This window comes from Ctenopharyngodon idella, chromosome 23 (genome assembly GCF_019924925.1).
Source record: "Ctenopharyngodon idella isolate HZGC_01 chromosome 23, HZGC01, whole genome shotgun sequence".
In the NCBI taxonomy this organism is placed as follows: Eukaryota; Metazoa; Chordata; class Actinopteri; order Cypriniformes; family Xenocyprididae; genus Ctenopharyngodon; species Ctenopharyngodon idella.
In genome coordinates this window covers 25321220-25336315 of record NC_067242.1, presented here as the reverse complement: position 1 = coordinate 25336315, position 15096 = coordinate 25321220, and the positions used below count along the sequence as shown (strand labels likewise).

The 15096-nt window shown below is 38.5% G+C and overlaps 1 protein-coding gene across 5 annotated transcripts in view; it reads right to left on the bottom strand.

The window, feature by feature from the left end:
- The window catches only part of dpp6a (dipeptidyl-peptidase 6a), a 435379-nt gene that overhangs the window by 3618 nt on the left and 416665 nt on the right, over window positions 1-15096 (bottom strand). For all 5 annotated transcript variants that reach the window (XM_051882657.1, XM_051882659.1, XM_051882658.1 and 2 more), the window contains 8 exons: window positions 14606-14704; window positions 14439-14508; window positions 9989-10183; window positions 9704-9758; window positions 7735-7834; window positions 4286-4344; window positions 4130-4202; window positions 3973-4046 (listed from right to left, as the gene is read on the bottom strand). In XM_051882657.1, the coding sequence (XP_051738617.1) occupies window positions 3973-4046; window positions 4130-4202; window positions 4286-4344; window positions 7735-7834; window positions 9704-9758; window positions 9989-10183; window positions 14439-14508; window positions 14606-14704 (725 nt within the window). The remainder of the gene's footprint in view (window positions 1-3972; window positions 4047-4129; window positions 4203-4285; window positions 4345-7734; window positions 7835-9703; window positions 9759-9988; window positions 10184-14438; window positions 14509-14605; window positions 14705-15096) is intronic.

Below are 15096 nucleotides of genomic sequence, written 5' to 3'. Positions count from 1 at the left end.
ATTAACTAACATGAACTAACCATGAGCAATACATTTGTTACTGTATTTACTAATCTTCATTAACGTTAGTTAATGAAAATACAGTTGTTCATTGTTTGTTCATGTTAGTTAACTAATGTTAACAAGATTTTAATAATGTATTAGTAAATGTTGAAATTAACATTAGCAAAGATTAATAAATGCTGTAGAAGTTCTGTTCATTATTAGTTTATGTTAACTAATGTAGTTAACTAATGTTAACTAACCTTATTGTAAAGTGTTACTGGTAACACTTTAGTATAGGGAACACATATTCACTATTAACTACGACTTTTCCCTCAATAAACTCCTAATTTACTGCTTATTAATAGTTAGTAAGTTAGTTGTTAAGTTTAGGTATTGGTTAGGATTAAGAATGTAGAATAAGGTCAAGCAGAATAAGGCATTAATATGTGCTTAATAAGTACTAATAAACAGCCAATATTCTAGTAATATGCATGCTAATAAGCAACTAGTTAAAAGACCCTAAAATAAAGTGTTACCATGTTACTGAATTACTAATGATTTGGATCAGTATTTCTAAAGTTAAAAGCATGATAACTTTCTAATAACGACTGATGTCATTATAAGCTTTTGAGGTTTTTGTAAAGTTTTGGATAGGAATGACTCAAATGTTACTACATCCTTCTAAAAGAAATACTAATTATTTGGATCAGTATTCTAAAGTGAAGATCATGGTAACCCAATAGTAATGACTCAAGTGTTACCAAATCCATCGGAAGGAATTACTATCCAAAAACTTTGGATTTGGTAATATGTGAGTCATTACTAGTGGGTTACCATGATCTTCACTCTAGAATTAATTATATATTATGCATTATTCACATTAATTGTGAACCTGTAGTTCTTCGTAGTCCTCTGGGAGGTATGAAAAAATACTACTTCTTGATAAGCTAATAGTGAACTACCACATCTGACTATGCAGTATTACTTACTAATTCATTAATCAGAGTTTCTTTTTAGTTAATAGTAGTTACTAGAGTGTTAATAATGCATTACTCATTTTTTCCTGTGTAGTTATTCAAACAGTATTCTAAAGTGTTACCACATGAGATCAACTGTGGTACAAATGCATACTGAACCATGGGTTTAAACCAAACATTCAAACCAAATTTCACAACTAGCAGCATCCAGAAACTTCTACTGAGATAATACAAACTTTATTGCGAGTGTGTGTGGCGGCCCTGTCACTACCTAATAGATCATAAATTGAGAAGAACAGCTTGACACAGTGACAATCACACACGTCCTGATGAATATCTGCCCTAATTAATTCCGCAGTCATTCACCAGCCAGCAATTAATAGCAAATCTATTAGGGAGCAGAAAGCAAAGAGGAAATCTCCTAGTGTGGGAATATAATGGGATTATTCAGCATGTTAGCGCGTGGCTCATGAGAGTGGCCTGTATAATCTGTTTAAATGAGCTGCATGCATTGAGTGTGTCTAATCCCTCTGCTGGCAGCAGTGCTGGATGATCACAGGGCTCAGTATCCAGTCACCCCAGACCTCACACACCTTTGGCGAACATCACCACAAATGATGCAGCGTACAGTTGGCTTCCAGAAGTGAAAACCCCATTCATTTATTCCACAGAGAAATTGATTTTTAACAATAATGTATAAATCTTTCATGACAGTCCTGTCATCGGCTCTGAGGATGTTGTTGATTATAGGCTTCTGTACAAACCACAAGCGTTTAATTGCTGAATTTCCAGTCAAGAACTACAATACCCATAATCCTGAAGAGAAATCCACCAATTAGAGAAGTCGCTGAGCCACAAACTCCCATAAAGCACTGTGAGTGATTTGATTTGACTGACTGACTGATGATTTGCAAAAATACACTGAATATTTTTTTTTTATACTTCTATAATTATAATTATTGTTTTTGATTACATCATTCACAGTACTTTATCGGATGACAACCTTGTCTTTTCATACACTTTTTTTGCTTTTATTCTCAGAGCTGGTTGGTTTGGTTAATTTAAAATAGAACTAGAAGCATAAAGCATTCTTTACAATAAGGTCTCATTTGTTAACATTAGTTGATTAGTTAGCTAATGTGAACTAACAATGATCAAAATATTTTTAAAGCAGTTATTAATCTTCATTAACGTTTAGTGTTGTCAAAAGTACTGACTTCGTTACCAAGTTGGTACTGAAATTTTAAAAATGTGACACTGTTGAGCCGATTCATAAACACCTCTGATTGGTCATTGTGTTCATGTGCTCATCAGATATGTCTGTGATTGGCTACAATGATCAACGCTTCAAAAACATTGTAAATAGACATTAATTACACTCTTCACCAAGCGCCTAAGGGAGCGTTTGAAAGCAGGCGTCTATCAGAGGACCAGTCCGCTGATAGATGCCTGCTTTCAAACGTTCCTGCTTTCAAAATCAAACACTTCCGTGTGCTTTCAAATGCTCCCGTGCGTTGATCATTGTAGTCAATCACAGACATATATGTTTAGCATGTGAACACAATGGCCAATCAGAGGTGTTTACGAATCCGCTGAACAGTGCTAAAAGTGTCACGTTTTTAAAATTTCAGGTACCAAGTCGGTACTTTTGACAACACTGTTAACGTTAGTAAAAATATATTGTTCATTATTTGTTTATGTTAGATCACAGTGCATTAACAAATGTTAACAAATATAATTTTAAATTTTAAAAATGTTACATTAGTAAATGTTGAAATAACCATTGACTCTCAAGATTAATAAATGCTGAAGTATTGTTCATTACTAGTTCATATTATTAACTATTGTTAAAGGGTTAGTTCACCCAAAAATGAAAATTCTGTCATTTATTACTCACCCTCATGGCGTTCCACACCCGTAAGACCTTCATAAATCTTCGGAACGCAAAATGAGATATTTTTGTTGAAATCTGATGGCTCCGTGAGGCCTGCATAGGGAGCAATGACATTTCCTCTCTCAAGATCCATAAAGGTACTAAAAACATATTTATATCAGTTTATGTAAGTACAGTGGTTCAATATTAATATTATTAAGCGACGAGAATATTTTTGGTGCGCCAAAAAAACGAACAAAATAGCGACCTATATAGTGATGGCCGATTTCAAAACACTGCTTCAGGAAGCTTCGGAGCGTAATGAATCAGTGTGTCGAATCAGCGGTTCGGAGTACCAAAGTCACGTGATTTCAGCAGTTTGGCGGTTTGACACGCGATCCGAATCATGATTCGATACTCTGATTCATTATGCTCCGAAGCTTCCTGAAGCAGTGTTTTGAAATCGGCCATCACTAAATAAGTTGTTATTTTGTTTTTTCGGCGCACCAAAAATATTCTCGTCGCTTTATAATATTAATATTGAACCACTGTACTCACATGAACTGATTTAAATATGTTTTTAGTACATTAATGGATCTTGAGAGAGGAAATGTCATTGTTGGCTATGGAGGCCTCACCGAGTCATCGGATTTCAACAAAAATATTTTAATTTGTGTTCTGAAGATGAACGAAGGTCTTACGGGTGTGGAACGGCATTAGGGTGAGTAATAAATGACATTATTTTCATTTTTGGGTGAACTAACCCTTTAAATAATTAAACCTTTAAAATGTTCCCAGAATATTTTGAAAACCCTGTGTTGAAAATGAATGGAAAAAAAACATACAAGGTTTTCTAGGGCTAATCACTGTAAATAATTATAAAATAATTATTCCTGACATTAATTATTCATAACAATGCTCATTTTACAGAAATAGTGTTTGAAGAATATTGGGAATTTTCACTTTGCCCTCATCTGGTCGGGTGGTTGCAAAAGTTCAAATATTTCAACACAGCCAGCTGAAATTGTATCTGAAAATTCAGTATACGCATACATATGCATATACCCTGGTGTGAACTTAATATCCCAACTGAAGTAAGAACTTAGAAACTAAGTAAAGCTGCACAATGACTCTTACCTGCAGAGTGTAATTTGCTCTCTCGCTGATTAGCCTGGAGATGAATTTGGCTGTGTGTTGAAAATGAACTTTTTCTAAAAGGTAAATGAAATGCATGTCAGTTGACAGTATTCTATCTCTTACAAAGACATTGTAAGAAGTGGAAAAGAAAATGTACCATCTGCTGTTGGATGAATGATTAAAAACTTTTTATCGATGAACTGGGACGCTCTGTATGCAAGATTGGCCATCTGTGGAAATATTAAAGAGCACACTATAAGTGTTGTCAGTACTGGTGAATACAAAATACTGATTATAATTCAAGAAAATGTACCTCGTATGCTCTCCGATCTGGCTTGGGAGGGCCCAGATATCTCTCTGAGAAAGCTGAAGCTGAAAGCAGGAAATAAGAACAGTAACAGTCAACAGTGACATTTGTCACTGGCAGAGTTCATTTCCGAGCATTTCCTTTGATAAAAATCACTGCACAGCCATTTCACAATACGCGCTGATGCGCCTGGTGACTTATGAGCAGATTTCTGTGCTGTTGCCGCTGTGAGATGTGAGGTATTGTTTATGATGAACACACACATGCTTCATTTTTCATCCCTCTGTTCCTCTGGAGTTCTTGGAGTGCTTCAGTCCTCCTACAGGCCCTGCTCTCAGAATACTGATGGGACCACTGACACGCACAGACAGGAAGCTGCAGGAATGGATGATGAATTGGACACTCCTCCTTAGGAGGCGTTTCAACAGGGTGTATTTTTGCACCTGGACTATTTTTTTTTTTTAATTGTTGGTGTAGTTGTTGGTGACATCTTACATCACATCTCAATGTTTTTTCAGCATCTTGCACCATTTTCAAGTTATTGCATCAAGTAAAAAATAGTGCATTAATGCTAGTTTTACAACAACATACCAATCAGAAGAAGCTAAGGGTGGGACAAGCATTTTAATGATTTTTCCCATTCCTGATATTACACATATACATCTATTTTAGCAGACTACATTTTTTTACGTTATTTTATCATCTGAGATACATTTGTAAAATGCTTCCTGCTGGATGTTAAAAAGACATTCAGCAGATGTTTTGATTTAGAATGCATGTGAATCTGTTTAAGACTTTCACACACAATAATATCAAATCCTAGATGTCTTCAGAATGTGCATGTGCTTACTAAGATATTCATATCTACATTTGAGGTTCAGATGGACCCAAACAGATCTCTGCAGAATTGTAGTACTATTATCAAATGATTATAAAAAGTTTTAAAAGTTACTAGTTTTAGGCTGGCCTGCCCACAGCACTCATCAATGTCAAAATGATTGAGATGGCCAATCAAATCAAAGAAAATGGGCTTTGCTGTTCACATATATGGAACTTGATTTCTAGCGTGACGCTTCAGTTCATTCAATAATTGTGAAAGAGTGTGAGGTAAGATAAAAAAGGTAATTGCGACTTTTTATTTCGCAATTCTGACTTTTTCCTTATGGGGCGTTCACACCAGACGCGACTTGCACGAATAAATCGCGCTATTCGCACGTAGTTGGACGCTTGAACATTTTGAGTTTACTCGCTTCATTCACGCGTGAAATTCACTTCACAACAGGCGCGAATTCGCGTCATGAGAGGGGCTTCTGCCAGGCGGCTCGTCTCGTTTCTGCACACTTCCTCTAAATAAACACATCAACTCGTCAGCGGGAAAGCAGTTGTAAAATACGGTGAATAAGCTCAATTTGCCGGCTTTAGCTAGCTTGTAGTCTCAATATGTGTAGCTCAAATTGAGCAAAGAGCGTTTTTTACAACTTACCAGATTGTCCGACCTCCTCACTCACTTTCTTCCAAGCAAAATCCTTTTTATTCCTGTTTCTAAAAAAGTACAAAGATGTATCGTACAGCGAGGATGATTTTGTCCTCCATGTTGTTTCGGATTTCTGCCTCCTCACGCTACGTCGTCACTACTAGAGCAAGCTCCTGATTGGTTAACGCGGCGCGAATTTTCGCCAAAGTTCAGATTTTTCAACTCACGCGATTCGCGCGAATCACGCGTTACGTGCGTCAAACGCCCGAAACGCTCTATTCGCGCCACCTCATTCGCGTGAATCGCACCGCAGGATGTCTATTCGCGTCTTTGCATTGACTTAACATGTAAATCACTTGCGCTTAATGCTTCATTCGCGTCTGGTGTGAACGCACCATTAGAATTGCATGATACACTGTACACACAATAGCAAGTTATAAAGTCAGAATTGCAAAATATAAACTAGCAATTCTGAGAAAAAATGTCAGTCTTTTTTCCTTAGAATTGGATTTTAGTCAGAATTGCAAGATATAAACTTGCAATTGCGAGAAAAACAGTCAGAATTGTGAGATATAAACTCGCAATTGCGGGGAAAAAAGTCAGAATTGCAAGATAAAAACTCGCAATTGTGAGAAAAACATTCAGAATTGCAAGATATAAACTCACAATTGCGAGAAAAACATTCAGAATTGAGAGAGATAAACTTGCAATTGCGAGAAAAAAGTCAATTGTGAGATAAATTTGCAATTGCGGGAAAAAAGTCAGAACTGCGAAATAAACTTGCTATTGCGAGAAAAAGTCCAGATTGAGATATAAACTCACAATTGCGAGAACAAAAAGTCGGAATTGCGAGATATAAACTCGCAATTGCAAGAAAAAAAGTCGGAATTGCGAGATATAAACTCGCAATTGTGAGAAAGAGTCAGAATTGTAAGATTAGTCGCAATTATCTTTTACACTTTTTTTTATTCCGTGGCGGAAACAAGCTTACATAGTTATGAATTACATAAATCACATAATACTTATCTGAATGTGATGAGACAAGAAACATTTTGCTGTTTTGTGTTTTCAACATATGTCCACATTCACTCTTATTCATATACGTATTTTAAAATAAAACTCTTATTTGCAAAAAGTTCAAAAAGGGTTTATATTTTCTTTTACCGTTCTTCTTTTGTTTTCTTTATTCCCATTAGTCCATTTAAATCTTTTAGTTGTTTAATTCCTTTAAATAAAAAGATCATTAAAAAAAAAAAAAAAAAAAAATCCCCCATTGTCCAAAACATTGTTACGGCCTTGCAAGCAATATGCTAGAGTTAAGGCATTTTTTTTTTTTTTTCAGTTTTGAAAACAGAAGCTAAAAGTACTCAACAGCTACCTACTGTTAACTGCTGTTCATTGCAGATAAAATGGATGTTAAAAACAAGTCTTGAGACCTGTTCCATTTTGTTATGCCCCTTATGTCTTAATACAGGAGTGTCCAATCCTGTTCTTGAAGGGCCACTTTCCAGGAGAGTTTTGATGCATTCATGCCGTGTTGTAATTACCGTAATTACATGATTTAAACTTGTAAAAAGCATTTACTTCCTTGTAGAGCTTGTAATTACAGCTTGTAAGCTGGAAATTTTCTGAGCACTCCTACTTGTACTATGTGACTGCTGTACCATCTGACCACTGCAGATTCATTTAGGTGTTCATAGTGTTGCCATAAGATACGTATAATTCCCAGTCCAAGGACGTGAACATGTCCGAGTAGAACGTCATGTGTTGTCATCTTGAAATTACGGTAATTACAACATGGCGTGAACGGAGCATTTAGCTCTAGCCTTAATTAAACACACCTGAACCAGCTAATCAAGGTCTTCAGGATCACTCGAAACTCCTAGGCAGGTGTGTTGAAGCTAAACTCTGCAGGAAAGTAGTCTTCCAGGAGCAAGATTGAATACCCGTCTTAAGACACACACACATAAACAAACCCTACCATATAGTGCAAAGTCTGTGATGGGTGAGAGCACTGCAGCACACTTGAGCATAGAGTCCTCAGAGCTGAGCAGAAGGCTGGTGATGTAACCTCCATACACCTGAAACACAAGACACTCAACTCAAGACCTCTGAGATAGCACTCTCATTACTAGTTACAGAAGTTTCTGATATGATCTGTGCTCATTAAAGTGAGGAAGAAATTCAGCCTTTGAACATGCATTAATTAATCCTGTGAAAAATGACAATCTTTCAAGGTAAGAAATAGGCATGAGCAAAAACGAACATGTAGCCAGAAATGTAGATGGTCTCAATTAAGTTCTTCTTACTGCATGAAACCAATTTGTTCTGCTCTTCTTGAGGACTGAAGTTAGTGAGAGAGGAAGAGTTTATGTGACATGCCGAAAGTCAGACAGGCTGTGTAGACTCTCTCATCATCACAACTGCTGTTGGATGAATCACACTTTTAAGTGAACCCTCAATGGTCACAGAATTGTAGCTCTGTTCCAAAACCTGTTTACACCTGGTATTAAAATGCGTTTTGGTCAGTCAGATCACAAGTGGACGACGGTAAAATACAGGTGTAAACGGGGTCTAAAACGTTTTAAGCTTGTCCACTTTTGACCACTTCCAGAGGTAGTCGAAAACACATTCGACCGGATTTCTTTCATAGTGTAAACGCTCATGTGGTCGAACAGCCACAAAAGACGACCTACTCTCCGCCTACTGATCTAATGCATAAACATTATGGGAAGTGCTCTAGCCAGGAGGCATTTAAACTTTGTTGGCTGGAGACCCAAGTTTGGTTTGAAGACGAAAAATGTACCAAGCACAATGTTCTCTCACCATTCTTGATTTCTAACACACACGCACCGCGTTTGGCGTGGACTTGTGGCTATCAGAGCAGAAACTAAAGCTACTGCTCTCTGTATGTTTTTCCGTTGTCACCGGGCACATTCATATGTAAATTGCACAAGCTTATTTTGTCCATTAGATCAAAAGATCTGAAAAAAGCCATACATTTACCCACCCATAGACCCTCCCCTTGAAGAAATCAGGACAGAAGTGGTTGAAAGTGGACAAAAGAAACGGATTAAAATACCATATGTAAACAGGAATGTGTCTCCCTCATCTACTTGTGATCTGATTGCCCAAAACGCATCTTAATACCAGGTGTAAACAGAGCCCTAGTGAGCTGCCTACGTAGATATTTAAGTTGTCATAGGTGTGTTCTTGATGTGAAGGCTGTTGTAAATGGGACAGGTGTAAATGGTTAGAGAGTTGGACTTGTAACCCAAAGGTTGCGGGTTCAAGTCTCAGTACTGGCAGGAAATGTAGGTGGGAAATTGAATGAACAGCACTTTCTTCCACTCTCATTACCCACAACTGAGGTGCTCTATGAGCAAGGCACCTAACCTGGACTGCACAGCAAAAATGGCTGCCCACTGCTCTGGGTGTGTGTTCACAGTGTTTGTGTGTTTGCCCTCCGAAATGCTTTCGAGATGGATTTAAATACAATCACTCAAACCACTTCAGGAGATGTTTTGAGATGCATTCTAAAGAAACTGACCAAGCATAAATGCATCTGGTTGTTGAAGCCACATATGTAAATTTTACTCGTTCCAAAATGATAAAATCAGAGCATAGCCAGATGTAACAGCGCTACTGCAATACGCATCGCCAGAGATACGGCCCACCAGAGATGTGGCATTTATGTGGCCAAGTGTAAATGAAACAGTTTTAACAAATTGGATAGCTATCTGATCAGTAAAACCACATTAAGTGACAAGTGTAAATAGGAAATTTCAGTTAGAATGCAGCCTTAGGAGACAGCGAAGAAGTTTGCTAGGGTACTAATGTACTTTCTGTATGCATGTGCATATGAAAGAGTCAAATAAATGTCTGTGTATACATGTGACAGGGTTTCCTGTCTGGACAGATAATAACAGTAAAATGCAGTATGTATTTACCTGCCCAAAAGCTCCAATTCTAGTCTTGTCAATGTATGGCTCCTGCATCATAATACTGCCAGACACAAAGACAAAATGTTAAATGGTCTGACACATGTTGGACCTTCTCACATGCTAAATAGTCAGTGTCAATCATATCATGGAGTTTTTAAGTCAGATTGTGGTATAAATGTAGATGTCTGTAGATCTGCCGTGCAGTTAAGGAGATGCAGCACGTTTGTGCAGCTGTGTGATGGCATTGATGGATGTTCACTGTGTGTTGGGCGCAGATGGCTGCTCAACTACCTGAGGACATCCAGCTGGTCTTTCTCCTCGAACATTCCCAGCCTGCGCTGCACCTTATGGAGTAAGTTAGTCCCCTGGAAGCCACTTCCGCGACCGTCAAAGCGCACTGCAACCACCCCAAAACTGCTGACCAGCACTGATGCCCAGTCAACTTGGAACTGCTCTGAGACCGACTGACTGCCTGGAGTCCCATCTCTGAGCGAGACAGAAAAAAAGACAAACCATTTTTATTAGGAAAAGAAGCATTTAGTAAGCTGCCTACCTAGAAAACATTTCTGGCAATGATAGCCATGTTCTGGCATGTTCCAGTACATAAAAGCGAAAATATGGTTTTACATGTGTTTTGACCCTTTGCCTGCCCTTTTACTATGATTTTTGGATTGTCCAATAAGGCTGTGCTTGGATCTCACTCAACACTGTAAAAAGTAAAATGCTCTAGCTACGCAATAAAATTGTGGCAACAGATTACAAGCAATATTATTAATTAAATTCAACATATAAGAATTGAGTTAGATTAATCAAATTAATTCCTTAAAAGTCAACCATTTAAAATGTGTAAAATTAGCAAATACCATTACAAAAACCACAAACTGACATAAAAAGCAAAGAGTCAAACTGCCAAACTGCCAAATATTTTCAATAAAATCAACATCAACATCTAAACCTCTGTTAATTCTTGTGTTTCTCCTTAGTGATTCTGCTTGTTATCATCAGGTGTCTTTAATGTTGGCAATAAAAAATAAAGAGTTCTTAATTCATCTTTGACAGCCGTCTGTTATTCAGATAATTTGTTTAAATTGTACTTAAAGTTTACTCGTTTAAATGGTTGACATTTAAGAAATTAATTTGATTAATTCTAACTCAGTTCTATTTGTTGAATTTATTTAATAAAATTGCTTCTTAATCTGTTGCCAAAATTTTGCAGAGTAGATATAGCGTATTACTTTTTACAGTGAAGTCTCTGTGACAATAACACATTTACATTAAAACTGAAGGGTCAGGAGACATTACTTTCACTTTGCACTTGTTTATTTTAAAGTGTAATAATTCCGTAATAAATACTATTTTATACTAAATACTAAAGTGTACTTCTTTTTCACAAAGATAGGTAGGCAGCTCACTGGGTTTTGAGACACAGTCACTATATTCACTATAGTCCTAACACAATATACACTGCATTGGCGGCTCTCTAGAGAGCACAGGTGACTGTCTGCTGCGGTATGCATGATGTGTGTGGTGGGGTGGGTTAATTGAAGGCAGGCTGCAGGTGAACTCATTTGTGGTGTAATTACAGTGGCTGAAAGTGTACGGCTGAAAAGACAAGATTAATAGCACTGACTCAAGTCCATTTCAGAGTTACACTCTTACTCTTGATGAGACCTGAAGCTCAGCGCAGTAACACAGAGCAGGAGAGGAACTGCTGTTTGTGTGTTAATAGGATGACCTGCAGCACACACTTCAAAGGGCTCATATCATGGGAAAGAGGATTTGCTCTTTGATATAATAGACGTCACTGAACTACAGGCAAATTCTAAAGTTCAGGATTTACAGCTTCCTCCCCAAACCATTTATTTAAACTTAATTGGAAAAATGCCGTAGTTAGAAATTGTCTTAATAATGAGCACATTAACATTTGACTTCCTCTATTTACATATTAATGACACCTATTTGGCATGAAGTTGTTATTCGTTTCACGCTAGTGGTTAACCATTATTGATTTTTTGGCCGATTCAGATGCAGATAAATTTAATTTTATAATATATATAAATACTGTACATAACATAACTGATACATTCTAGTTCTGTCTTGGTTTTGTTTTCATTCTTTTCCCTGTTCTGATTTGCCTGAGTTCTGTTTGTTAGTTAGTTTCCATGGTTGTTCATAAGTTCCTCACCTGTTCTTAGCTCTGTCTCAGCTCTTTGTGTATTTAAGCCCTTAGTTTTCTCTGTTCTTCGGACCACACAAAGGACTTTTTAGACCTGGCGTGCCTCACCCACTCACACCGTTTTGAACAACAGATCAGCATTCACCATCTGCCCTGCTGAGGAGGACATCACCAGCCCAGCCAGCCACCTCCCACACCCTGCATGGAGCCTATGCCAGATTCCACTGCAGACACAGAGCCCGAGCCTGCTGCGATGCCAGCGCCAGAGACAAAGCCTGAGCCTATTATCGCCCTGGAGCCCAACGGAAAGTCTGACCAGGTGCGTGAGCTGGCAACATTGTCCATCCCAGTGGGTGTGCTAGTGGAGTACGAGGGCATAGAGCGAAGCCCTGCCCACACTTCTGCCACTGATGGTGAGCTATACCTGGCCTATAGGGAATTATTATGAGGAAATGAAAGAGGATATTCCCCTGAGTCTCTCTTCTTCGCTGGTTCCGCCCAGCTCCAAGTGTCTAGTGCCCCCGCTGGTCCTGCCCGGCTCCAAGTCTCCTGCCTCCTCTGCTTAAGCCAGCCAGTCCTTCGGCCCCACCTCTGCTGGCTCCCTTCAGTCCCTCGGCTCCTCCTCTGTTGGCTCCAACCTGCGGCACAGATCTGCCTCAAGTCTTCCAGTCTCACGCTCTGCCCTGGCAAGTGGATCCCCTGTCTCTGCCTTGGGCTGCTGAGCCCATCACTTCACCTTGTGACCTGTCAGCTAAGCCTTGGCTCCTCTCTCCCTCTGCTCTACCTGGGACCATTCTCCTCACAGCTCCACCAAGCTCCCTCGTCCCTCCGGCTCTGCCTTGTTCAGCCATTGCTCTGCTTGCATCACAAACTTTCGGGCATTCAGCTGCACTTTTTCCCTCCACCTTTTCAGCTCCGTCAGGCTCTGCCTTCTTTCCGGCTCTCATCACCATGTCTCCGCCTTGACCTCCTGGACCTACGGTGTTGTACAATCTCCATCTCCATCAGCTCCATCTCATTCTGTCATCCACCTGGTTCCACTTGGCAAGTCTCCACCATGGCTCCTCCCACGTCATCACTGAACTGGTTTCTCCTGCCATCATCTACTCCTTTGTCCTGCCCTTTGCCAGCTCATTGTCCTCCTTCAAAGCCTCCTCCCTCCTCAGTTTGACTCGTTACAGCGCGAGGATCTGCCTTCTGGAAGGGGGGAGTTTATGTTACATTCTAGTTCTGTTTTGGTCTGTTTTGGTTTTGTTTTCATTCTTTTCCCTGCTCTGACCATAGACTGTAAAAAAAAGATGGACGACACACCTTCACTCTCTTCCATTGTAGTAACTGAAACCGTCAGTGTGTCAATATGGCGCTGACATCTTGAGCCTCGAGTCTGCGCATAGTGAACTTGGAGCTCGAGTCTGCGCCGTAGTGAGCACGAAGTGGAGCCGCGATATCAAGGTCCCACCCACACTCAGAACAACTTTTTATGTCGGTGTGAAATAAACAGTTATGGAAATGTAGAAATTAAAGTTAAAGCTCCAATCTCCTCGCGAAGATCCAGAAAAAAGTCTTAGTGACTACTTCACTCAGAGAAGCTATCAATCTCAGCTGTCAATCATGAAATCACACCCCTGTTTACAGCATCAAATAACTAACTAAAACCAAACTTATTTAAAGAACAAACACTTGAACTAACACCAGCATGATAAAAACTGCCTAAAATGACAGAAACCGTCTTTGGGAAAAAAAAAAAAAATGTTTAAAGTGTAATTTGTTACTTTAGTTTGTCTCACATCCCAATACATTTCATGGAGAGGGCGGGTTTATGACCTATACTGCTTCCAGCCACCTGGGGGCGATCGAGATGCTTTGGCTTCACTTTTCAGGACTCGTGTGGCACACTTGGTTCTGACTTGCCTGGGTTCTGTTTGCTAGTTCGTTTCTATGGTTATTCATTAGTTCCTCACCTATTCTTAGTTCTGTTGATTACTCTTTTTGATTCCACAAAAACTTATTTGAATATTATTTAATTTTATTATTTATTTCATTATTATTACATTTTTATCTATTAATTTATTTATTAATATTTACTCCAAAAATAATTTAAAAAATGGACAAGGCTGTTAGAAGAATTTGGAACTGACATTCGGTGGACTGACCATTTCTCTTTACCAACCAACCAATCGGGTACAGTTCATGTCTTAAAATAGGCAAATATTGGCATTTATATTGGTCACTATTTTTTAGCCAGTCGTAAAAGAGGTAATTTACATAGAGAAATCTCTCAGCAATGTGGAAAACTGGGTAAATTAATAACTAAATTAGGTTTTAGGTACAAGAAACCTTGACCAACATTATAAGTGGGACTCAGGGGAAATGATAACATCCAAGAGCAAATTGTGACTTTTTTTTAAATTAGGGATTCGACCCAGATGGAAGTTCATGGGGAAGTTCAGACAAACTGTTGGGACACTGACACACGTTTTACATATAACATCAAGTTTGTTTGTTGTTGTGAAGAAAAGCTTAGGGCCTATAAAGAAATGTTGCATAAAATTGTCATTTACTCACATGAGGAGCAGAAGTGGGTAATGTGAGGTGTCTATGAAGCCTGCAGGTTTCAGGATCTGCATGCTGAGACCTGTGTATGACAATCAGAGACATTCTTAATCAGAGACATCTTAAATCCTTTTGGAGCATTTACACACCAGCATTTTAACAGGTTTTGGTTAACATACTGTAATCCTCTATGTTTATCTCCCTGTATTCCACTCTCGGCATCTGCAGCGAGTTCACCGTTCTATTCAAGTTTAGATTCAACTCGATGTCATGCACCTCTGCAGGAAGAAAGAAACCAATCATTTCATGATTAAAAACAATTCCTTAAAGGAACAATCTATCTAATATAAGTTATTTAGCTAAATGTTCATGCTACTCACACTCCAAAATCTTGCCCTCCATCATAACTCTTAAAACTTATTTCACACTTTGCAATAACCAACATTTGGTATCACTCATATGACCCATGTCTATATATAAGCAAATTAGATATGAGATTTTCTGTAAATAATGACTTAAATTTTGGTTTGTTACTCTTAAGGAATATTTCAGGCTCAATACATGCTAAGTTCAACTGACAAAAATTATAGTATTATCACAAATAAATTTGGATTTCTCTTCTTTTCTTTAAAAAAGCACAAATGTTGCTTGCATTAAGGCACTTGCAATG